This window comes from Salvelinus fontinalis, chromosome 24, assembly GCF_029448725.1.
Source record: "Salvelinus fontinalis isolate EN_2023a chromosome 24, ASM2944872v1, whole genome shotgun sequence".
Taxonomy (NCBI): Eukaryota; Metazoa; Chordata; class Actinopteri; order Salmoniformes; family Salmonidae; genus Salvelinus; species Salvelinus fontinalis.
Genome location: NC_074688.1, coordinates 2,319,862 through 2,345,048, shown reverse-complemented (window position 1 = coordinate 2,345,048; position 25,187 = coordinate 2,319,862). Strand labels below are relative to the sequence as shown.

General features: G+C 43.3%; 1 protein-coding gene across 1 annotated transcript; it reads left to right on the top strand.

Moving 5' to 3' along the window:
• The first annotated feature begins 9,866 nt into the window (after positions 1–9,866).
• rnf168 (ring finger protein 168) lies at positions 9,867–18,607 on the top strand. Its single transcript, XM_055879372.1, has 7 exons — positions 9,867–9,946; positions 10,359–10,796; positions 11,018–11,088; positions 11,317–11,481; positions 16,475–16,572; positions 16,951–17,026; positions 17,429–18,607. The coding sequence occupies exons 2-7, from the start codon at positions 10,460–10,462 to the stop codon at positions 18,149–18,151; spliced, it is 1,470 nt and encodes a 489-aa protein (XP_055735347.1). The 5' UTR covers positions 9,867–9,946; positions 10,359–10,459; the 3' UTR covers positions 18,152–18,607.
• Positions 18,608–25,187: the final 6,580 nt, after the last annotated feature.

Below are 25,187 nucleotides of genomic sequence, written 5' to 3'. Positions count from 1 at the left end.
GAAAATTCCAGAAAATGATGTCATGGCTTTAGAAGCTTCTGATAGGCTAATTGGCATCATTTGAGTCAATTGGAGGTGTACCTGTGGATGTATTTCAAGGCGTACCTTCAAACTCAGTGCCTCTTTGCTTGACATCATGGGAAAATCAAAATAAATCAGCCAAGTCCTCAGAAACATTATTGAAGTCTGGTTCATCCTTGGGAGCAATTTCCAAATGCCTGAAGGTACCAAGTTCATCTGTACAAACAATAGTACGTAAGTATGAACACCATGGGACCATGCAGCCGTCATACCGCTCAGGAAGGAGACGCGTTCTGTCTCCTGAAATGAACGTACTTTGATGCGAAAAGTGCAAATCAATCCCAGAACAACAACAAAGGATCTTGTGAAGATGTTGGAGGAAACAGGTACAAAGATCATACTTTTACGGGAAAATGTCCTCTGTTCTGATGAAACAAAAATCGAACTCTTTGGCCATAATAACCATCATTATGTTTGGAGGAAAAAGGGGATGCTTTGCAAGCCAAGAACACCATCCCAACCGTGAAGCACGAGGGTAGCAGCATCATGTTATGGGGGTGCTTTGCTGCAGGAGGGACTGGTGCACTAAACAAAATAGATGGCATCATGAGGGAGGAAAATTATGTGAATATATTGAAGCAACATCTCAAGACATCAGTCCGGAAGTTAAAGCTTGGTCGCAAATGGCTCTTCCAAATGGACAATGACCCCAAGCATACTTCTGTCACGTTCGTCATAAGGAGTAGACCAAGATGCAGCGTTGTATGTATCCATCCTTTATTTTGGAATAAAAAACTTCAAAGAACAGAACAAAACAACAAAACGAACAAACGAACCGTGAAGCTAGAATAATGCTCACGGGCAACTATACATAGACAAGATCCCACAAAGCACAATGGGAAAATGGCTACCTAAATATGATCCCCAATCAGAGACAACGATAAACAGCTACCTCTGATTGGGAACCATACTAGGCCAACATAGAAATATAATTCACCTAGATAACCCACACTTAATGACACCATGACCTAACCAACATAGAGAATAAAAGCTCTCTATGGTCAGGGCGTGACAACGTCCAAGGTTGTTGCAAAATGGCTTAATGACAACAAAGTCAAGGTATTGGAGTGGCCATCACAAAGCCCTGACCTCAATCCCATAGAAAATTTGTGTGCAGAGCTGAAAAAGCGTGTGCGAGTAAGGATGCCTACAAACCTGGTTCAGTTACACCAGCTCTGTCAGGAGGAATGGGCCAAAATTCACCCAACTTATTGTGGAAAGCTTGTGGAAGGCTACCTGGAAAGTTTGACCCAAGTTAAACAATTTAAAGGCAATGCTATCAAATATTAATTGAGTGTATGTAAACTTCTGACCCACTGGGAATGTGATGAAAGAAATAAAAGCTGAAATGAATCATTCTCTCTACTATTATTCTGGTATTTCACATTCTTAAAATAAAGTGGTGATCCAAACTGATCTAAGACAGGGCATTTTGACTAGGATTAAATGTCAGGAATTGTGAAAAACTGAGTTTAAATGTATTTGGCTAAGGTGTATGTAAACTTCCGACTTCAACTGTATATCTAATACAAAATGTTGGCTAGCTATATTAACGTTAACCTAAGGCTTGCTAGCTATTGATTGTTAGAACGACTGTCAGTTAACGTTAACGTCCTGGTGCTAGCTGGGGTAGGCCTAGTCTATGCGCACAGATATGTAATTTTTTTAGACAAATTGACTCGCCTCCTGAAGTGCCACCATACACAACACAGTCATTTGGTTAAGCAGTACAAAAGGGTTTACATCAGCAAGAGCAGGGCAGGCCACTGCTCATGATTGGGAACGGCTATCCATTGCAGTGTGTAATGCAGTTTAGCCTAGTTTTATATACTCCATCCCAGCACCGCAAAAACTCGGGAAAGAAGTACATTTTCTCAGAAATATAACTTTACCTTGTGCTTCTCCGGGCATGCTCTTCGTATAGCCTAGACCTATGGCTATGGATCATTTTATTGAGACCACACAAGGCACACTTGATATTGCGCACCCAGCAGAGAATCAGGGATGAGGGGCATCATCAGGCACACATGAGATATTGTAACAAGCAACTAATTCTCAAACACTGAGCAATATGACATTTAATCGATTCCACATGGCATGACCCTCCCCTGGACTAAATTTTTTAAATACTAAACCCTCCCCCTGACTGAAATTGAAAAGGCATGACCCTCCCACATTTTCCTCCAGGTAACTACTGTGTACATTTCAGTGGAGGCTGGTGACTTGAACATTGAGGAGGATGGGAGACCCACGATATAGGTGCAGAACACACGGAGACCACAGTGTGTTTCAAAAATGGTCAAAGACTTATTATTTTAACCTAAAGCATTTAATAATTACATTTATAGTACAATATTATGAGGAATGAGAAGGCTACTTACAGTGTTGGAAAGGGATCACAACAGTGATTGAATGAGGGTATGAGGCATGAGTTGAGGTGTTCAGAGGCTTGACCAGTGCAGGACAGGATTTTACTGGGAAGACAAAAATCAATAACACAAGACACTACACAGTTAGACAAAAGAGCTAAGGAGTTAGTCTGATCAAGGAGCAAAATCTTTAATGTTTAATAATGTGATTGTGTATGTCATTGACTCTACATACAGTAATGAGAGATAATTGATAGGGGTACTCACAGTGCCAGTGGATGAGCGTGACATGAGACGTCAAGCCTTCAGTTAATGTCAGGAGAAAGTTGACAATGGTAGTGGAGTGGAGTAGTCATCACCTCTTAATCAGGGAACATGATGGGACTTAGCTGTAAATACGAATAGCAAATATATTCCATTACAGCTGCGCCATTGTAGGTTTGTACAACAAGTTTCTCTATGAAGTTAAACTCAGACATCTCAAAATTCATAAAGTCAAACACAGACTGCGCATCTCGCCCACTTGACACATCAAAGCAGCTCAAGAAACGTTCCTGAATAAAGCTCTGATCATCCACATACCTGATGATAACTGACAACTGCAAGCAGACTGGTGGCACCATGGGTCCCAGAGCGGTGGGGCAATTTTTACCCCCTGGGGCCTGGAGTTTTTCCTTATATTTTAACCCAACTAGGAAAACTCTGGACCCTATAAACTATGACAGTGATTAATCAGTTGTAAAATGGTTTCATATGGGCTATGATGGGACCAGTTTTTCTTAATCAAGTCACATGGTTATAAAAAAAACTCCTGAAAAACACTCCTGGGATGAACCCGTTCAAGCTCAGCTACCTTATATTTGTTCATATCAATTATATTTAGACTAGATTAGGGGATTTCCTCTACCCAGACACATAGAGAACAACTGATAGACAATAGAACTGGCAGGGCTGAGCTTGCTTTATGCATGTTTGCATCATGCAAGGCCTATGCAACTGTAGGCCTTGTGAAAAAATGACTCACATCTGCCATCACTATTATGTTGATTGATTGATTCAAGGTAATAGTTTGGAATTAACAACGTATAGGCAGCCTAGCCAGACCAATTTTGATAATAATCTAAATTTGATCACATTTTCTCCTGACACACAAATGGACTATAAATACATAACGTTACCAATTAGTTACCCTGACCAGCTGGACAGGCTGTATGCAGCTGCTCTTACTAGTGACCTATAGTTGACCAGATGGAAAAATAGTCTTGTTTTCATCCCATACAGCATATCAGATTTCTAATGTTTAGGTGTAGCCTAGGCTGCTGCAACATTTATGTCATTAGTTTTTGCTTGTGTCTGTCCGGAGTGATTATGTTCTATAATCTTTGCTAAATAAATACCAGAGGAAAGTGCAAAGGCTACTTGAGTGCACTCGTGAAAAAATGTGCTGCGTCAACCTCTCTCTTTAATCCAACTTTTAATGGATGATGCGATGGAAGCTATCAAATCATTCAGAATTGTTTTCGACATCCCAGAAATTATGTTCAGCATGTAAAGAATCTTAACATGCAATTACAGGTGGCTTGATGATAGGCGCCATGTTAACTAGCTATACATTTGATATCAGTTGGTATTGAACGCCCTCACTTTTTCATCCTTCTTCGTGAAACTGATCTCAGGCAGAGGTCGACCCTCGCTTTTAATTTGCGACCATTCTGGCGAAGAAAACTGCACACTCGCGCTGGTAGCTAGCTAGCTACTGAAGTTAGCAAGACAAATTTAAATAAATTGCACTAACTGGACACAAAAATAAAGTTCTAAAACCAAGAAAACAATGTATAATATACCTCGTCCTGTAATTTGAAAAAAACGAATTTGAATTGAATAATGTCCAAAAAAATGCTCAACTATCACTCTTCACTCTTAATCTCTATTCAACAATGTCACCAAGCTTCTCACACACCCCCATAATGCTCTGTGGCACAATCCCAATACAACACAGGTTCATTCAGTTCATGTCAGTTCATACTGCAAAAGCTTTGATTGGTTGAAGGACGTCCTCCGGAAGTGGTCATAATTGCCATGTATGTCTATGGAAGGGGGTGAGGCCTACCAGCCTCCTAGGTTTTGTATTGAAGTCAATGTAGCTAGAGGAGGATGGAAGCTAACTGTCCTCCGGCTACACCATGGTGCTAGCCCAGATTGTGCTGTTGAAGTTACTGTAGACCTTCATTGCAAAACAGTTATTTGGTGACATGACTATATTTAGTATAGTTGTATCTATAAAGGATAACTTTTTAAATGTTTCACTATTTTTATTTTTATGAAATTTCACTGAGGAGGATGGTCCTCCCCTTCCTCCTCTGAGGAGCCTCCACTGGTACATTTCGATCTCTCCCTTAAAGGTCAGCAACACTTCATATTATTCAGAGCCCCCTGAAATGACACCATATATAAACTCAGCAAAAAAAAGAAACGTCCTCGCACTGTCAACTGCATTTATTTTCAGCAAACTTAACATGTGTAAATATTTGTATGAAGATAACAAGATTCAACAACTGAGACATAAACTGAACAAGTTCCACAGACATGTGACTAACAAAATGGAATAATGTGTCCCTGTACAAAGAGGGGGTTAAAATCAAAAGTAACAGTCAGTATCTAGTGTGACCACCAGCTGCATTAAATACTGCAGTGCATCTCCTCCTCATGGACTGCACCATATTTGCCAGTTCTTGCTATGAAATGTTACCCCACTCTTCCGCTAAGGCACCTGCAAGTTCTTGGACATTTCTGGGGGGAATGGCCCTAGCCCTCACCCACCAATCCAACAGGTCCCAGACATGCTCAATGGGATTGAGATCCGGGCTCTTCGCTGGCCATGGCAGAACACTGACATTCCTGTCTTGCAGGAAATCACACACAGAACGAACAGTATGGCTGGTGGCATTGTCATGCTGGAGGGTCATGTCAGGATGAGCCTCGAGGAAGGGTAACACATGAGGGAGGAGGATGTCTTGCCTGTAACGCACAGCATTGAGATTGCCTGCAAAGACAACAAGCTCAGTCCGATGATGCTGTGACACCACCCCAGACCATGACGGACCCTCCACCTCCAAAGCAAAGCAAAGCTCATTCCTTTGACGATAAACGTGAATCCGACCATCACCCCTGGTGAGACAAAACCGTGACTCGTCAGTGAAGAGCAATTGTGCCTGTCCTGTCTGGTCCAGCACTGTCTTAGGTGTGTCACAGTACGGACATTGCAATTTATTGCCCTGGCCACATCTGCAGTCCTCATTCCTCCTTGCAGAATGCCTAAGGCACGTTCACGCAGATGAGCAGGGACCCTGGGCATCTTTCTTTTGGTGTTTTTCAGAGTCAGTAGAAAGGCCTCTTTAGTGTCCTAAGTTTTCATAACTGTGACCTTAATTGCCTACCGTCTGTAAGCTGTTACTGTCTTAACGACACTTTCCACAGGTGCATGTTCATTCATTGTTTATGGGTCATTGAACAAGCATGGGAAACAGTGTGTAAACCCTTTACAATGAAGATCTGTGAAGTTATTCGGATTTTTACGAATTATCTTTGAAAGACAGGGTCCTGAAAAAAGGACATTTCTTTTTTTTATGCGTTTACGTTCTACAGACCTTACTGAGTATTCCCTACAATACTTTTACTGGAAGTTTTAAAACTTTAACTTTAACTTTAACACTTCTATTGCCTCTCCCTCTACGATACGCACTTCCGGGTTGGAGCGAGTAGTTGCATTCCGCTTTGCTCCACAGGTAGTATAACATTTCATTTCATTACAGTACAACAGTTTGATTTGTTTGATCTTAGCTGGCTACATAGCCGTCTTTGTATCCAAGATAATTGTGTAGTCTAGAGTAATTGTCGAGGTTACCTAGCCAGTTAGAGGTTACCTAGCCAGCTACACTTTCAAACAAAGTCAACAACGCAGCCACTGCTAGCTAGCCTATTTCACCAGCCAGCAGTACTATATCATTTTAGTCAATAAGATTTTTTGCAACGTAAGCTTAACTTTCTGAACATTCGAGACGTGTAGTCCACTTGTCATTCCAATCTCCTTTGCATTAGCGTAGCCTCTTCTGTAGCCTGTCAACTATGTGTCTGTCTATCCCTGTTCTCTCCTCTCTGCACAGACCATACAAACGCTTCACACCGCGTGGCCGCTGCTACTCTAACCTGGTGGTCCCAGCGCGCACGACCCACGTGGAGTTCCAGGTCTCAGGCAGCCTCTGGAACTGCCGATCTGCGGCCAACAAGGCAGAGTTCATCTCAGCCTATGCTTCCCTCCAGTCCCTCGACTTCTTGGCACTGACGGAAACATGGATTACCACTGATAACACTGCTACTCCTACTGCTCTCTCCTCGTCTGCCCACGTGTTCTCGCACACCCCGAGAGCTTCTGGTCAGCGGGGTGGTGGCACTGGGATCCTCATCTCTCCCAAGTGGACATTCTCTCTTTCTCCCCTGACCCATCTGTCTATCGCCTCCTTTGAATTCCATGCTGTCACAGTTACCAGCCCTTTCAAGCTTAACATCCTTATCATTTATCGCCCTCCAGGTTCCCTTGGAGAGTTCATCAATGAGCTTGACGCCCTGATAAGTTCCTTTCCTGAGGATGGCTCACCTCTCACAGTTCTGGGTGACTTTAACCTCCCCATGTCTACCTTTGACTCATTCCTCTCTGCCTCCTTCTTTCCACTCCTCTCCTCTTTTGACCTCACCCTCTCACCTTCCCCCCCTACTCACAAGGCAGGCAATACGCTTGACCTCATCTTTACTAGATGCTGTTCTTCCACTAATCTCATTGCAACTCCCCTCCAAGTCTCATACCACTACCTTGTATCCTTTTCCCTCTCGCTCTCACCCAACACTTCCCACACTGCCCCTACTCGGATGGTATCGCGCCGTCCCAACCTTCGCTCTCTCTCCCCCGCTACTCTCTCCTCTTCCATCCTATCATCTCTTCCCTCTGCTCAAACCTTCTCCAACCTATCTCCTGATTCTGCCTCCTCAAACCTCCTCTCCTCCCTTTCTGCATCCTTTGACTCTCTATGTCCCCTATCCTCCAGGCCGGCTCGGTCCTCCCCTCCTGCTCCGTGGCTCGACGACTCATTGCGAGCTCACAGAACAGGGCTCCGGGCAGCCGAGCGGAAATGGAGGAAAACTCGCCTCCCTGCGGACCTGGCATCCTTTCACTCCCTCCTCTCTACATTCTCCTCTTCTGTCTCTGCTGCTAAAGCCAATTTCTACCACTCTAAATTCCAAGCATCTGCCTCTAACCCTAGGAAGCTCTTTGCCACCTTCTCCTCCCTCCTGAATCCTCCTCCCCCTCCTCCCCCCTCCTCCCTCTCTGCTGATGACTTCGTCAACCATTTTGAAAAGAAGGTCGACGACATCCGATCCTCGTTTGCTAAGTCAAACGACACCGCTGGTTCTGCTCACACTGCCCTACCCTGTGCTTTGACCTCTTTCTCCCCTCTCTCTCCAGATGAAATCTCGCGTCTTGTGACGGCCGGCCGCCCAACAACCTGCCCGCTTGACCCTATCCCCTCCTCTCTTCTCCAGACCATTTCCGGAGACCTTCTCCCTTACCTCATCTCGTTCATCAACTCATCCTTGACCGCTGGCTACGTCCCTTCCGTCTTCAAGAGAGCGAGAGTTGCACCCCTTCTGAAAAAACCTACACTCGATCCCTCCGATGTCAACAACTACAGACCAGTATCCCTTCTTTCTTTTCTCTCCAAAACTCTTGAACGTGCCGTCCTTGGCCAGCTCTCCTGCTATCTCTCTCAGAATGACCTTCTTGATCCAAATCAGTCAGGTTTCAAGACTAGTCATTCAACTGAGACTGCTCTTCTCTGTGTCACGGAGGCGCTCCGCACTGCTAAAGCTAACTCTCTCTCCTCTGCTCTCATCCTTCTAGACCTATCGGCTGCCTTTGATACTGTGAACCATCAGATCCTCCTCTCCACCCTCTCCGAGCTGGGCATCTCCGGCGCGGCCCACGCTTGGATTGCGTCCTACCTGACAGGTCGCTCCTACCAGGTGGCGTGGCGAGAATCTGTCTCCGCACCACGTGCTCTCACCACTGGTGTCCCCCAGGGCTCTGTTCTAGGCCCTCTCCTATTCTCGCTATACACCAAGTCACTTGGCTCTGTCATATCCTCACATGGTCTCTCCTATCATTGCTATGCAGACGACACACAATTAATCTTCTCCTTTCCCCCCTCTGATAACCAGGTGGTGAATCGCATCTCTGCATGTCTGGCAGACATATCAGTGTGGATGACGGATCACCACCTCAAGCTGAACCTCGGCAAGACGGAGCTGCTCTTCCTCCCGGGGAAGGACTGCCCGTTCCATGATCTCGCCATCACGGTTGACAACTCCATTGTGTCCTCCTCCCAGAGTGCTAAGAACCTTGGCGTGATCCTGGACAACACCCTGTCGTTCTCAACTAACATCAAGGCGGTGACCCGTTCCTGTAGGTTCATGCTCTACAACATTCGCAGAGTACGACCCTGCCTCACGCAGGAAGCGGCGCAGGTCCTAATCCAGGCACTTGTCATCTCCCGTCTGGATTACTGCAACTCGCTGTTGGCTGGGCTCCCTGCCTGTGCCATTAAACCCCTACAACTCATTCAGAATGCCGCAGCCCGTCTGGTGTTCAACTTTCCCAAGTTCTCTCACGTCACCCCGCTCCTTCGCTCTCTCCACTGGCTTCCAGTTGAAGCTCGCATCCGCTACAAGACCATGGTGCTTGCCTACGGAGCTGTGAGGGGAACGGCACCTCCGTACCTTCAGGCTCTGATCAGGCCCTACACCCAAGCAAGGGCACTGCGTTCATCCACCTCTGGCCTGCTCGCCTCCCTACCTCTGAGGAAGTACAGTTCCCGCTCAGCCCAGTCAAAACTGTTCGCTGCTCTGGCACCCCAATGGTGGAACAAACTCCCTCACGACGCCAGGTCAGCGGAGTCAATCACCACCTTCCGGAGACACCTGAAACCCCACCTCTTTAAGGAATACCTAGGATAGGATAAAGTAATCCTTCTAACCCCCCCCCCCCCCCCCCCCCTTAAAAGAGTTAGATGCACTATTGTAAAGTGGTTGTTCCACTGGATATCATAAGGTGAATGGACCAATTTGTAAGTCGCTCTGGATAAGAGCGTCTGCTAAATGACTTAAATGTAAATGTAAATGTAAATGTTAAATGTAAAACCCACATTTAATACAAATGTCACTCAAATATGAATCATCGTTAGACTATTTTTTTCATGTCTCATGAATAGATACAGGTTATTTATTTATTTATACACTTTTCTACTATTACGTGGGGGACTTTTATTTTTATTTATTTTTAAATCTGAGAAACGGAAGTACTTAGTGCTGCTGACGAAACGCGGATGATTTTCCCGGTATTTCTAGCGCTACACTTATGTTTTTCTGGGGCAGCAAACACAACTCTTGTAAGTATATGTCAATGTACAGACATTAAAAAGCTATTCATTTCTAAATTCTATCAGAGTTTGTAATATAACTTGTTTTTTGATAGCCAACAATTCTCAACTCCGTTGTTCGTGCTTGATGTTTAACGTTTGCGCTGATACAAAACTGGCTACCTTGGCTTTAGTTCCGAACGTTAGTTGGCTGGCTAGCTAACGTTAGCTAGTTAGTTCTCTCAATTGTATTAGGTAGTCATTTATATAGCTAAGCTTACCTAACCAGTTAAATCCTTTAGTTATGGTTTGTCTGAGCATACTCTATTTTGCTAGCTAGATAATTACCTAGTTACATAATTACCTAGTTATATGTCAGTAAATGATTTTAGCAAGCTAATGTGGCTACTGCTTGATTACTTTTACTGTTCCTCCCACAAAGAATTAGCCACTGAAACAACACAGGGACCACAGAACCACTGGTGTGCATTTGGACTTGGCACAACTACAGAAGGAGGCATCCACAGAAATACAAGCGGAGGGATGCCGCCAGTGTCTGAAATAGAGATGGCCGCGCCAGAGGGGGGAGGCACGGAGGGGTTGTCCCGAGCCGACTGCCTCTGCCCTGTGTGCCTGGAGATCTTCCTGGAGCCGGTGACGTTGCCGTGCAGCCATACCTTCTGCAAGCCTTGCTTCCTGGAGACGGTGGACAAGGCCAATCTGTGCTGCCCGCTGTGTCGCAAGCGGGTGTCCACATGGGCACGACTCAATGGCAGGAACAAGACGCTGGTCAATGATGAGCTGTGGCAGCGGGTGCAGGCTGCGTTCCCCATGCAGTGCCAACGCAGGCTCAGTGGACAGGAGGAGGAGGATGAAAACAGTTAAGTGACTGACAGTGTTTTTCATTTAACAATGAGTGACTTCCAAATGGCTTGTGTCCTTTAGTACAGCTGGGTTGGGTATGCTTTGAGGTAATTACGGGTCCACACGGCACCTTGGAATCAGACAAACCTATTTCTTCTCACTGTTGGGTGGGGAATGCGAGGTCGGTTGACCTGCCGTTTCTCTGTTTGTTTACCTGCCGTTTCCCTCTGCCTCCAGTATTGGTCCCCGGACCCAAAGTCAGTCTGCCTGGAGAGGTACGGAGAGAATATGAGGATCAAATCAGCAAGGTGAATTCTCAGGGTACACTATACCTCGAGTCCTGAGTTTTTCCTGACCATGTAACGTGACCAGGAAAAATTCTGGGCCATAGGTATGGACCTAGGTTCTACAGTTCTTTCTGGTCTGATTGTGGCCTCATGGAAAACTCTGGCCCCAAGTTATAACGCAAGTTTACATTTTACTATACTCTTCAGTCACACAGAATACACTTGACATGACCTCTGACCCTTTTCCAGATATTAGAGGAGAAGCGTGCCCTGGAGGAGGCAGAGAGGAAAGCAAGTGAGGAGTACATCCAGTGCCTCCTCGCAGACGAGGAGGAGCGCCTGGAGAGGAGGCGGCACGAGGAGACGCAGCTGGAGAATGACAGCAAGCTGGCCAGACTGCTCAGCCAGGAGCTGGTGGGTTTAATAGTCTGTAATATCAGATTACATACTCAAGTTCTCCCTCATTTTTAGAGCCACACAGACCACGTTCACTTTTTCATAAGAACATAAAGTTTATTGCTGGCAAAAGGGCAAATGGCAATACTGTATCAATTCAATTGATTGGGTCTGTATAGTAGCAGATCAGGTTTACAGGTTGGGAAAGTGCAATTAGTGTTCTAATCTTAAAAGCTTGCATTAGCTTTTCAGGTCGGTGACATGGGCGAAATCTGAAACCAATAACGGAACAAAATGTCCGAAAAACAGCATAGTTCCAACTTTTGAAATGCATTTGGTTACGAACAGTATTGGGGCAACACAGTACAGTAATTATAATTTTTGGTGGTAATGAGTAATATAACAGTACTGTACCAATTTGAGGAATAATATTACATTTACTGATCAAAAATAGGTTGTTACTTTTGTTATAATTCCTTTCCTATTAGTTATTTATCCAAATAAATATTTGTGATTAGTATTCCCCCTGTTTGCACAATATGAAGAAAAACACGTGAGGTAGGGGTAGCACCCCCTGAAAAATCTTAATAATAAAATATTTGTTTTGATGAAGAAACATATATTTTTAAATCACTGAGGTAGTGCACTGGGCCTTTACTAGTCCTTTATTGGCGGACCGATATAGCCACTGTAACGTCGGCAATAAAACCTTAATCTGGGCCCACCCTATGCAAAAGTAATATAACGAGTAGTGTAACTAATTACTTTTTCCAGGGAGTAGTAAGTGAAGTAATTTCTTACTGTTGAAAGAAGTAATAGGTCATTTTGTTTTTTGTAACGACCCCAACACTGGTTACAGATCAATATACATCCATCAATTCAACAATAAAATCAGTAAGCATAACTCCCGGTATATGCACCTCACACGGGGCTTCTCTCTTACATTGGGGAAAGGGGGATACCTAGTCAGTGGTACAAGGAAAATTATCAACTTGCTTGTACTGTACAACTTGCTAAAAAAATGTATTTGCAAACCTGTAATGTCCCTCAATGTCCTCTTGTCTTAAATATATCCTGGTAAGGTAGTTGATTTGCTCTTTTAAAATAAGAAAATACCTTAATACATAAGGCTGTCCCGACTAAAGAAAATCTTGGTCGAACAAAATTCGTCTTCTTTCTACTGATCAATTGGTCGTAATTGAAAAAATATTTTCCCATATAGACACACCCTATGTGTTTTAATATAATAAACTATATGCAATGAGCTTGTCTGATTCTTTAAATTACAATTTTTATTTATTTGTTTACCCCAGTGTCTCCCCAATTTCGTGGTATCCAATTGGTAGTTAGTCTTGTCTCATCGCTGCAACTCCCGTATGGACTCAGGAGACGCGAAGGTCGAGGGCCGTGCGTCCTCCGAAACCGGACCAAGCCGCACTGCTTCTTGACACACTGCCCACTTAATGTGTCGTAGGAAACACAGTGCACCTGGCTACCGTGTCAGTGTGCACTGCGCCCGACCCACCACAGGAGTCGCTAGTGCTCGATGGGACAAGGACATCCCTGCCTGCCAAACCCTCCCCTAACCCGGACGATGCTGGGCCAATTGTGCGCTGCCCCATGGGTCTCCCGGTCGTGGCCGGCTGTGACAGAGCATTAACTTATTCTTTGATGAAATAAGACACAACTGACTCAAGGGAGCCAGAGATTTAGATAACCAAAAGAAAAAACCTTAAAACCATTCTCCTCCTGCTGGCTGTTGAAGATTCTACCAGTACTCTCCTGAAGTTGCCTGTAATAGGCTACATGAGAAGTTTACAACCTTTCTCATGTAGAGTGCCCATTTCTACCGATCTGCGTTTCAGTTTCATAGTGTTTTCATATGTCAATCATTGTCATGTGGTTAATCAAAGTTCTATCTATGAAAATGATACAAACTTAAAAAGTAACTTCTATTGCCAACTATGTAAAAATAGACTAATCCAACAAATAAAAAGATTGTGCAGGTAGGTAGAAAATATCCCAATGTTTTTGCCTATAAATCACATTGCCTTGTCTGCAAAGAACTTGAAACATTGTATCAACTTGGGTCAGGGCCCCAAGCTTGTGCTAGAGAACATGCAACATTGTATGAAATATTCTGGGCCTTCAAAGTTTCCCGGGACAGACGGCTTTAGCTGGTTTGCACAAGGGATAAGAAACAGTGCTTGACTTAGGCAGGAGCTCACCAGAGACGAGTACCGGCACCTCAAATTGTCTGCAGCTTGAGCTTCTGTTCCTCTAATAGAATATTACCTGAAAAGTATTGTGGAGCTCCTGCACCTAAATAGAAACAGTACCAGCACCAAAAATGAGAACCGGAACCTAATTCAGTCCAAGTCGAACACTGATAAGAAGTAATCAAGTAGGCCTTTTTTTTAACGTTTCCACTGGATCAGAGCATGACATTTTTTCCTTTCAAGCTGAGTGGTTATCAAAAGGGAGAGCTGGAAATATTTTTCTAACGCATTAAGGAACTATTGTCATTCTCAACAATGTAAAAAATATAATTTAATTTGCTTGCTGTTTGAGATGGAGAAAATATTTACTATGAGAAGCTCCACAGCTCATTAGTGGTGGTGTTTTAAGCCAATCAGAAATATTATCAGATGTGTATGCCTGCATTATATCCCTACATTTGCACGCAGGCCAGGTACCCTATAGGCCTATATACTCCTATGGGTAATCAGGTGCGCGTCCTAATTCAACATTGACAGGAGCGCTCCAACCAAAAGACCACGACTAAATTGATTTGACAAAACACGTAAATGGAATGAAATAATCCTAAACTTATTTCTCAGAAGTGTGCTCTGCAAACATTGTGTCCTCTCCGACAATGACAACAGTAAGACTGGAATAATGATAATAATAAATGGAATGCATTAACAGAAATAACCATAACCAAACAAACAGATTAGATTGGAAATGACAGGAATTAACGGTAAATGCACTACTGGTGATGTACAGTACCAGTCAAAAGTTTGGACAACTACTCATTCAAGAGTTTTTTTTCTTTATTTTTACTATTTTCTACATTGTAGAATAATAGTGAAGACATCACAACTATGAAATAACAGACACAGAATCATGTAATAACTCAGTGTTAAACTTATCAAAATATATTTTGGATTCTTCAAAGTAGCACCCCTTTTCCTTGACAGCTTTGCACATTCTTGGCATTCTCTCAACCAGCTTCAACTGGAATGCTTTTCCAACAGTCTTGAAGGAGTTCCCACAAATGCTGAGCACTTGTTGGCTGCTTTTCCTTCACTCTGCGGTCCAACTCATCCAAAATTGGGTTGAGGCCGTGTGATTGTGGAAGCCAGGTCATCTGACACAATACTCCATCACTTTCCTTGGTCAAATAGCCCATCAAGCTTGAATTGGCTTCTAATCTAGGCCTCCGCAATGGATTAGTTCACTGAGATGGGCACATACAGTGCATTCAGAAAGTATTCAGACGCCTTGACTTTTCCCACATTTTATGTTACCGCCTTATTCTAAAATGGATTAAGTTAGTTTTTTCCCTCATCAATCTACACACAATACCCCATAATGATGAAGCAGAAAAAGGACTTCATATATTTTTTTTTAAATAAAAAAAGAGGGCAGAATCTTTACAGAAATATTAAGACCCTTTACTCAGTACTTTGTTGTAGCACCTTTGGCAGCGATTACAGCCTTGAGACTTCGTGGGTATGACGCTACAAGCTTGGCACACCTGTATTTGGGGAGTTTCTCCCATTCTCTGCAGATCCTATCAAGCTCTGTCAGGTTGGATGTGGAACGTTGCTGCACAGCTATTTTCAGGTCTCTCCAGGGATGTTTGATCGGGTTCAAGTCCCGGCCTTGGCTGGGCCACTCAAGGACATTGAGACTTGTCCCGAAGCCACTCCTATCTTCGCTGTGTGCTTAGGGTCGTTGTCCTTTTGGAAGGTGAACCTTCGCCCCCAGTCTGAGGTCCTGAGCACTCTGGAGCTGGTTTTCATCAAGGAACTCTGTACTTTGCTCTGTTCATCTTTCCCTCGACCCTGACTAGTCTCCCAGTCCCTGCCGCCGAAACGCATCCTCACAGTATGATGTTACTACCACAATGCTTCATTGTAGGGATGGTACCAGGTTTCACCCAGAAGTGACGCTTGGCATTCAGGCCAAAGAGTTCAATCTTGGTGTCATCAGCCGAGTGAATCTTGTCCTTCTGGAAGGTTCTCCCATTTCCGCAGAGGAACTGGAGCTCTGTCAGAGTGACCATCGGGTTCTTGGTCACCTCCCTGACCCTTCTCCCCCGATTGTCCAGTTTGGCCGAGCGGCCAGCTGTAGAAGGGTTCCAAACTTCTTCCATTTTAAGAATGATGGAGGCCACTGTTTTCTTGAGGGCCTTCAATGCTGCAGAAATATTTTGTACCCTTCGCCAGATCTGTGCCTCGACACAATTCTGTCACGGAGCTCTACGGACAATTCCTTTGAACACATGGCTTGGTTTTTGCTCTAACATGCACTGTCAACTGTGGGACCTTTATAAAGACAGGTGTGTGTGCCTTTCCAAATCATGTCTAATCAATTGAATTTACCACAGTTGGACTCCTCTCAAGTTGTAGAAACATCTCAAGGATGATCAATGGAAACAGGATGCACCTGAGCTCAATTTCGAGTCTCATAGCAAAGGATCTGAATACTTATGTAACTAATGTATTTCTGTTTTTGCAATACCTGTTTTCGCTATGTCATTATGGGGTATTGTGTAGATTGGTGAGGATTTTTAAAATTAATTTAATCCATCTTGGAATAAGGCTGTAACGTAACAAAATGTGGAGAAGGGGTCTGAATACTTTCCAAATGCACTGTACATCTCGGTCTACCGACAGCCTATTGACCAAACAATTGACCAGTTGATTAATTGGAGTTAGCCCTAGTGGCACTATGTATTGGGAATGAATCACTATCAGACTTTTTTTTTTAATGTTCTCTTCAGAATCCAATACCTATCTCTGAATCACAGAAGATCATGCGGACGAACGACATCACCCCAGCAATAAAGAAACGGAACACCAACGCTGGGGATATAGAGAAGTGAGTCCCCTTACGTGATCAGACTTACGCTGTGGTCCAATTCTCTCTTCTCCCAGAAGTGTGCACTCATTTCCTCGTGTTTTAAAAATATTGGTGGTGTAAGGAAAATGGTTGGAGCTCCTACCAATCTAATGCTTGTAAATCCATTAGGTGGGAGTGAATAAGTGCACACTTCTGAGAGCAGAATAGAGAATCAAAATGCAAACAAAAATGGAAACCTTGTAAGGTGTGCTGATGGCACAAATAGGCAGATAAATAACTTGTTTGTGATATGTGGTTCTACTTCCTTTTGAATGCACTTATTGTTTATTGCTCTGGATAAGTGACTTAATTAAATATATTATATGGGAGTGTTCTGACAATTTATTTTGTTTCCAGGTTCTTGTCCCCTATTCCACAAAGACACAACAGCAACTCAGAGACTAGTCCCACCTCCAGCTTTATGGCTAACAAGGTGGGTCTCTGTCAGTCTCCAAAACGCTCATGCAATCAGAATTTACTATTTAAAAAATAACATGCTCTTCTCTCTGAATCCACATACAGCTAACATGTGACTGATAAACATTATGTACCGAAAGAGCCTACAGACTTTTGCCTTTGGCCATGCTCTTGAGCCAAAAGGGGTCCCATAAATGGACATATATTACCTAACTTGACTGAGGGGCATAACCTTACCCACACCCATGAGAACAAAAGCAAATATTGTTTGACAAAAATTATGGGTATTTGTGGTTTTATGAGGGGGGAATTCCATATTATCTCAGCCAACACTTGATGCAAAATGTAACAAACAGTTAGCAACTAAACTTTAATATTTTATCTTTAACTTCTGTTTACTTTTGTGTCCGATTTGAAGGAGAACATCTTGCACTCGGGGAGTAAGCCTTGGTCTTCCAAAGAGCCAGCAGAGCAAACCATGCCCTTGCTAGAATTCTACCCAGAGAGCTACCGCACGCCGTGTGAGGCCTCAACATCATCAGAGAGTACGGTGTACCATCTGACCGTCCCCTCAGGATCTTCGCTGGCACGCACACCCCTCCACGGCACCCCGAAGAGAGGAGTGACCTCGGCCAAGAGGAAGAGTTGTGACATTGACGAGCCAAACGAAGGGAAAGCAGACGTGGTCAGTAAGTGGCTCTGTCCTTCATCCTCATCTCTCCATGCTGCAGATAGAGGAGAGGTAGGCCTAGGGGAGAAGGCCCTGCTGCTCCAGGAGCTGGCCCAGAGAGAGGAGGCGCTCTTCAGGCGCATGCAACAGGAGCAGGAGGACCGGCAGATGGCTTTCCAGCTGCAGAGGCAGCTGAACCGCGAGGAGGCCGACCGCACAGTAGACCGCAGTAAGGGCTCCAGTGACCAGTACCAGCTCCGCCAGAAACCTGACTCCAGCACAGAGGGTAGTGGTCGTAGCAGGGCCAGCAGGGGGCGCTCACGGAGGTGGCTGTCTGGGCCCTCATCTACCACCAATATGGGGGAAAGGAGCTCCACCATCTCCAGCGCTGCTGCCTCAACCTCCAGGCCACTGAAGAGGGGCAGTAAGCAGGGCACCCTTACAGAGATGTTCCCCAGTCTGGGCAGCTGAATCCTGGGTGTTTGGAGCATCTGCATTGGCACTGCTCATCACCTCTTGTTAACTGGTCTTGCCGTATCGCCTAGAGGGCTCAGGTGGTCAGGATTGTAATGGAGTTTAAGAAAGTTTTGTCTGTGCCTTTATGAACTTATACCATGGGGAGAAGAGGGTAGATATTGCTTGGACATTTGACCTTCTGGGATTTCACTCTGGTTTGAATGCATTTCAAGGTCTTTGACAGTTTGGGGGCTCACCGGAAATGCCAGAGACTGGCTCGATCGACTTTGTTTTGATAGTAGGTTCATTTTACACATTGTTTTCTCTAGAGATTTATATAAGTGATTACTTTGAAACAAAATAAAACATTTTTGAAAGGGCTGTCTTGTCCTGTGGCATGTATTCATCGATACCAAGGGAAGCCATGCTTCCCTAAATATTTGACCAATAAAATAAATTGTGTAAATTAAACATTTCTCTTTCGTCTGTGTTTTCATAATTTTCTGTCAATTCGCAAGTGGCTGAATCTCACCGGAGAAATCATCCGCGAGAGGGAAACAGCGCCCCTCTGTCTCAATGTGTGGCCCATGTATCTGATGCTGTCTGGATCTAAACAGTATGACCTGCTGTAGAAATTTAGTGATTGATGCCAGCAAGTATTTGGCTTCAATTGATATAATAATTATTAAAAAAGCAGCTAATCATCGTTTCGCTGAGCTCAACTGTGGGTTGTCCTGGCGGTGTGGAAAAAGACCCGTTTGGATTTGGGGTCACGCCAATCATTGAGACAAAGTGTCTGTTTCTGGTCTGCTTGTGTTGATGTCCTGCAGTAGATGGCATGCTAAATCGGCCCTTTCGTAAGCCATAGTGGGAGATGTGGTTTTGACTTAATTCTCTGTACAGGCCAATGATTATGACGGTGATTCTGAGCTAACCATAAATTCATATATTGTTCCACTGGCCTGAAACGATTGAAATTCAATATATAGCATAGCAGACTCACGTTAACTAGCTAGCTAACTTATCTGGTTAATTTTTGCCCGTGCAAGGAAGATAGGCTAGCAAATAGTTTTTAGCTAGGTAGCCTATGAAAACAAACTGAAAACGTACTGTATGACAGCATTAAACCATTTTGCCAACATGAAAGAGAGTAGATTGGTATTGGTGTTGAACTAGTCTAAGTAGGGTGAGTCAACTTTATTTGTTTTACAAACACACAGACAGAAATCACATGATATTTAGCAACATTTATTGGACTAAATTAGTTTTTGCTATCTTTGTTTTCAGTGTATTAAACTAAGCATATATAGCTTTGTTGATTTGATGTTTAAGTTGAAATGGTGCTGGAATAGCGGAGGCAGTGCTCCTGTTGCAATGGAGGCTGATAAGGGGAGGATAGCTCATAATAATGGCTGGAAAAGAACAAATGGAAACCAAATACCATTCAACCTATTCCACTCCAGCCATTGCCATGAGCCTGTCCTCCAAAATTAAGGTGCCATCAACCTCCTGTTGTCTTTGTGCTGATTTGCGGTGACTCTGGTTCTAAATCAGTAGTAGTTTAGTAAACTGTTAAACGTTAACTTGCTTGACCATGCTGCAGGTCATATAACTGTTTCATGTGCAATATTTACTTTGTGGACTTAACTGGACAGATGTTGCTCTCTGGTTTTGTGATGAAACAAACGTACAATATATGTAGTTGAATTTATTCTGCCACTGTGTGACTTGTCTTTTTGTTGTCACGACCTTATTGTACATCACAGTGGCATATGAACAAATGGGTTATAGAGCAACAGGTTGTAATATGGCTTTTTATTGGTTTGGCCTCCCTAGTGATTTCACTCACGCACCGCTACTGCTTGTGTCTTCAACGTGCAATGATATTGGGGAAGTGAAGTGGTATTTGAGTCGGTGCCAATATTCTAAACCAGGGGTGGCAAATACGTTCCATATGTAAATACGTGCCTAATGTCTACTGATTTTTGTTTTTTCCAGGTGAGGGGAGTTCCTTACTAATTAGTAGGGGTGTGCCAAGTAGTCGGACAAAATGAGCGTCGTAACAGACATGGGACATTTTCTAGATTATGATTCAAGTATTTTTTGTAATATTTTTTTTTTTAAATAAGTTATTTTCAGGTGCCAGCAAGCCTCTTTCTCATGTCAGTCAGTTCCTAAACCATACTGTGCTGCAGGGTTACCCAACTGGGTGGCCCGTGGTTGGTTTTATTTCTTCCCCCCCCAAGTTTTCTGAGCAATAAAATATTTATTTTATTTTATTGTTGGACATAAGACTAAGAACACCAGGAAGTCGGCTCCAAGTGATTTTCATTTTGGAAATGTGTTCCCAAGTATTCCCACGCATAATAGAGAGATGTGATCATATACAAATGTAATCAAGGTTTGAAATGATTATGTTTTAGTCAAATATATCTGTTTGAGCTTCTTGCGGTCAATTTGCATTCTACAAATTATTTGTAATTATATTCCGGACCCTGCTCAAGAAAAAAAATACAGATTAGTGCATTCACTAAAGGGAATACAGATTTAGTGCTTTCAGAAAGTATTCAGACCCCTTAAATTTTACCACATTTTGTTCCATTACAGCCTTAATCTAAAATTGATTAAATTTTTTTTCTCATCAATCCACACACAATATCCAATAACGACAAAGCAAAAACTGTTTTATTTTAAATTTAAAAAAGATAAAAAAAATCACATTTACATAAGTATTCAGACCCTTTACTCAGCACTTTGTTGAAGCACTTTTGGCAGCGATTACAGCCTCGAGTCTTCTTGGGTATGACGCTACAAGCTTGGCACACCAGTATTTGGGGAGTTTCTCCCATTCTCTGCAGATCCTCACAAGCTCTGTCAGGTTGGATGGGGAGTGTTGCTGCACAGCTATTTTCAGGTCTCTCCAGAGATGTTAGATTGCGTTCAAGTCCAGGCTCTGACTGGGCCACTCAAGGACATTCAGACACTTGTTTTCCTGAAGCCACTCCTGCATTGTCTTGGCTGTGTGCTTAGTGTCGGTGATCTGTTGGAAGGTGAACCTTTGCCCCAGTCTGAGGTCCTGAGTGCTTTGGAGCAGGTTTTCAAGGATATCTCTGTACCTTGCTCCATTCATCTTTCCCTCAACCCTGACTAGTCTCCCAGTCCCTGCCGCTGAAAAACATCCCCACAGCATGATGCTGCCACCACCATGCTTCATCGTAGGGATGGTGCCAGGTTTCTTCCAGACGTGACGCTTGACATTCAGGCCAAAGAGTCTTGGTTTCATCATACCAGAGAATCTTGATTCTCATTGTCAGAGTCCTTTTAGGTGCCTTTTGGCAAACTCCAAGCGGGCTGTATGTGCCTTTTACTGAGGAGTGGCTTCCGTCTGGCCATTCTACCATAAAGGCCTGATTGGTGGAGTGCTGCAGAGATGGTTGTCCTTCTGGAAGGTTCTCCCATCTCCACAGAGGAACTCTAGAGCTCTGTCAGGGTGACCATCGGGTTCTTGGTCACCTCCCTGACCAAGGTCCTTCTCCCCCGATTGCTCAGTTTGGCCGGGCGGCCAGTTCTAGGAAAAGTCTTGGTGGTTCCAAACTTTTTCGATTTAAGAATAATGGAGGCCACTGTGTTCTTGGGGACCTTCAATTCTGCAGAAATGTTTTGGTACCCTTCCCCAGATCTGTGCCTCGACACTGTCCTGTCTCAAGCTCTACGGACAATTCCTTCGACTTCATGGTTTAGATTTTTGCAATGGCATGCACTGTCAACTGTGGGACCTTATATAGACAGGTGTCCAATCAATTGAATTTACCACAGGTGGACTCCCAAGTTGTAGAAACATCAAGGATGATCAATCTAAACAGGATGCACCTGAATACTTATGTAAATAAGATCTGTGTTTATTTTTTAGAAATTTGAAAAAATGTCTAAAAACCTGTTTTCGCTTTCTCATTATGGGGTATTGTGTGGAGATTGAGGAAAAATATTAATTTAATCCAAAAAGAAAGGAGGACCAAGGCACTCTTCATATAATAAATTAAAATGCCTTTATTAGTATGGCATGTTCAATAGAAACAAAGTTGTTTAAAAACCGACGCGTTTCGGCTGCATGGCCTTCGTCAGGGAGTACAGAAAAAGGAGAATACAATGTCCTCTTTTGAAAGGCTTTTCCAGTTAGCCCTAATTAGAAGAGGGAGTGGTTACCAAATTGGACACACCTAGTAAGCAATAATATACACATGAAAAGGTGAAATACTGTAGCTATGTTATCATGAGCATACAACTCCAAGTTAGAAGCATCAGAACACTCAGAGAGGCAGTTCCAACCCTAACCATGACTGGGAGAAGTGTCCAGAACAAGAAAGCAATATATTCCACAGTACACTAGACCACAGCAAAACATGAACAACAGTCCAAACATAGCTGAGGGCAATTGAGCAAAATGTCCACTAGATGACAGCAAATGGACCCATCACGACCCTACAGGAAGGGTGAGAAATCCATATCTTCATTTAAACCAGGGTATTTAGTGGCCTGTAGTTTGTAAATCCAAAAACTTTCCCTTTGGTTTAACTGTTTAAGACGGTCCCCTTTTCTAATAGAGGCCGGAACATGATCAATACCCATAGCTTGTAGGGAAGCAGGGTTGCCATGGTGTAAGGACTTGTAGTGCCTTGCCATGGGGTAGTCTTCATTGCCTACCCGTATGGCGTACTTGTGTTCCGCCAAGCGATCTTGAAGGCGTCTCTTTTTCCGTCCAATGTAGAACACCTTGCACTGTGGACATTCTAATCTATAGATGACATGAGTGGTTTTGCAGTTAATAAAATGCTTGAGGTAATACTCCATTTTAGAAGCTGTGTCAACAAAATACTTTTTTCTGTGCAATATTACTGCAATGGTTGCACTGGTTACATTTAAAAGAGCCCTTGGGTTTGTGGTCAAGCCAAGTTTTTTGAGAGTCACCCGGAAGATAACTGTGGACTAATTTGTCATTTAGGGTAGGACATCTCTTAAAGCTTATGACTGGTGGTTCAGGAAAGACTTGGCGTAGTAGCGTATCACTTTGGATGATTCCCCAATTATTTTTAATGATTCTTTTAATGTTCTCTGCTTCAGTGCTGTATTTTGTAACAAAATACACTCTCTCTGATGTATCACGAGGCACTCCTCTTCGTAACAAGTTCTCTCTGTCAAGTAATCCAGCCCTTATACCTGCATCTTTCAGGACCTGAACGCTGTAGCCCCGATCCAAAAAGCGATTCTCCAATTCAGCAGATTTGACACTGTAGTCTGTTTCCTGATCGCAAATTCTGCGGACTCTTTGGAAGAAAGTTATTTTTTATGTGGAGAATCTGTTTAAGGGTAAAATTGATTCCAACAAAACACGACGTAATCTTTCTAAGACAGAGAGGGATGCAGTTGAATCATTGTCCAAAAATGAACGGATTGTAATTAAAAAAGCAGACAAAGGCGGTACTACAGTAGTGTGGTGTAAAGACAAATATGTGACAGAAGCCTAGCGTCAATTAGACAATGACGAATTCTACCAATCTCTTACCTTCAACCCTACAGAGGACCTAAAAACTGAATTGAAAGGGATCCTCACAGAAGCTAAGGAAAATGGTTACATTTCAGACAATGAGTTCAAATTTCTTTTCAATGGCAGTCCACGTATGGCTTCTTTTTACCTTCTTCCAAAAATCCACAAAAATCTTGAAAACCCCCCAGGCAGACCAGTCATTAGTGGTAATGAAAGTCTGACAGAACCCATCTCTAAGTACATTGATTACTTTATTAAGCCTTTTCTGATGTCACTTCCAGCCTATCTTCAAAATACCACAGATGTGTTGAACAAAATTAAGGAATTGAAGAATATAGGTACAGCTTCCTTTTTAGTCACCATGGATGTGGAGTCTCTATACACCACCATTGAGCATCAACAAGGTTTGGCAGCGATGCACCATTTCTTGAGTACCCGGCCTGAAACTGAGATGCCTCCTACAGAATTCATTGTATCACTGACTGAATGGACTCTTAATCATAACATCTTTATCTTCCAGGACCGTATTTTTAAACAGGTCAAAGGATGTGCCATGGGAGCTTGCTACAGCCCTTCCTACGCTGGTTTGTACTTGGGTAAATGGGAAAATGACTTCATTTTGGATCCTTCTAATAACCATTTCTTTGACCGGATTATATGGTGGGGACGCTATATTGATGATGTTTGCCTGTTTTGGTCCGGCTCAGAAGATGAACTTATTTCCTTCCACCAATACCTTAACAGCATTAACCCTAACATCAAACTAACTATGGAATACAGCAAGGATAACATTCATTTGTTGGACCTCGACATTAGTAAAGATGACAAAGGTTGTTTGAACACATCAATCTTTAGGAAGCATACAGATGGGAATACCATTCTGAGGGCAGACAGCTTTCACCCCAAAAGGCTAAAAGAGAATATTCCATATGGCCAATTCCAAAGAGTCCGCAGAATTTGCGATCAGGAAACAGACTACAGTGTCAAATCTGCTGAATTGGAGAATCGCTTTTTGGATCGGGGCTACAGCGTTCAGGTCCTGAAAGATGCAGGTATAAGGGCTGGATTACTTGACAGAGAGAACTTGTTACGAAGAGGAGTGCCTCGTGATACATCAGAGAGAGTGTATTTTGTTACAAAATACAGCACTGAAGCAGAGAACATTAAAAGAATCATAAAAAATAATTGGGGGATCATCCAAAGTGATACGCTACTACGCCAAGTCTTTCCTGAACCACCAGTCATAAGCTTTAAGAGATGTCCTACCCTAAATGACAAATTAGTCCAGTTATCTTCCGGGTGACTCTCAAAAAACTTGGCTTGACCACAAACCCAAGGGCTCTTTTAAATGTAACCAGTGCAACCATTGCAGTAATATTGCACAGAAAAAGTATTTTGTTGACACAGCTTCTAAAATGGAGTATTACCTCAAGCATTTTATTAACTGCAAAACCACTCATGTCATCTATAGATTAGAATGTCCACAGTGCAAGGTGTTCTACATTGGAC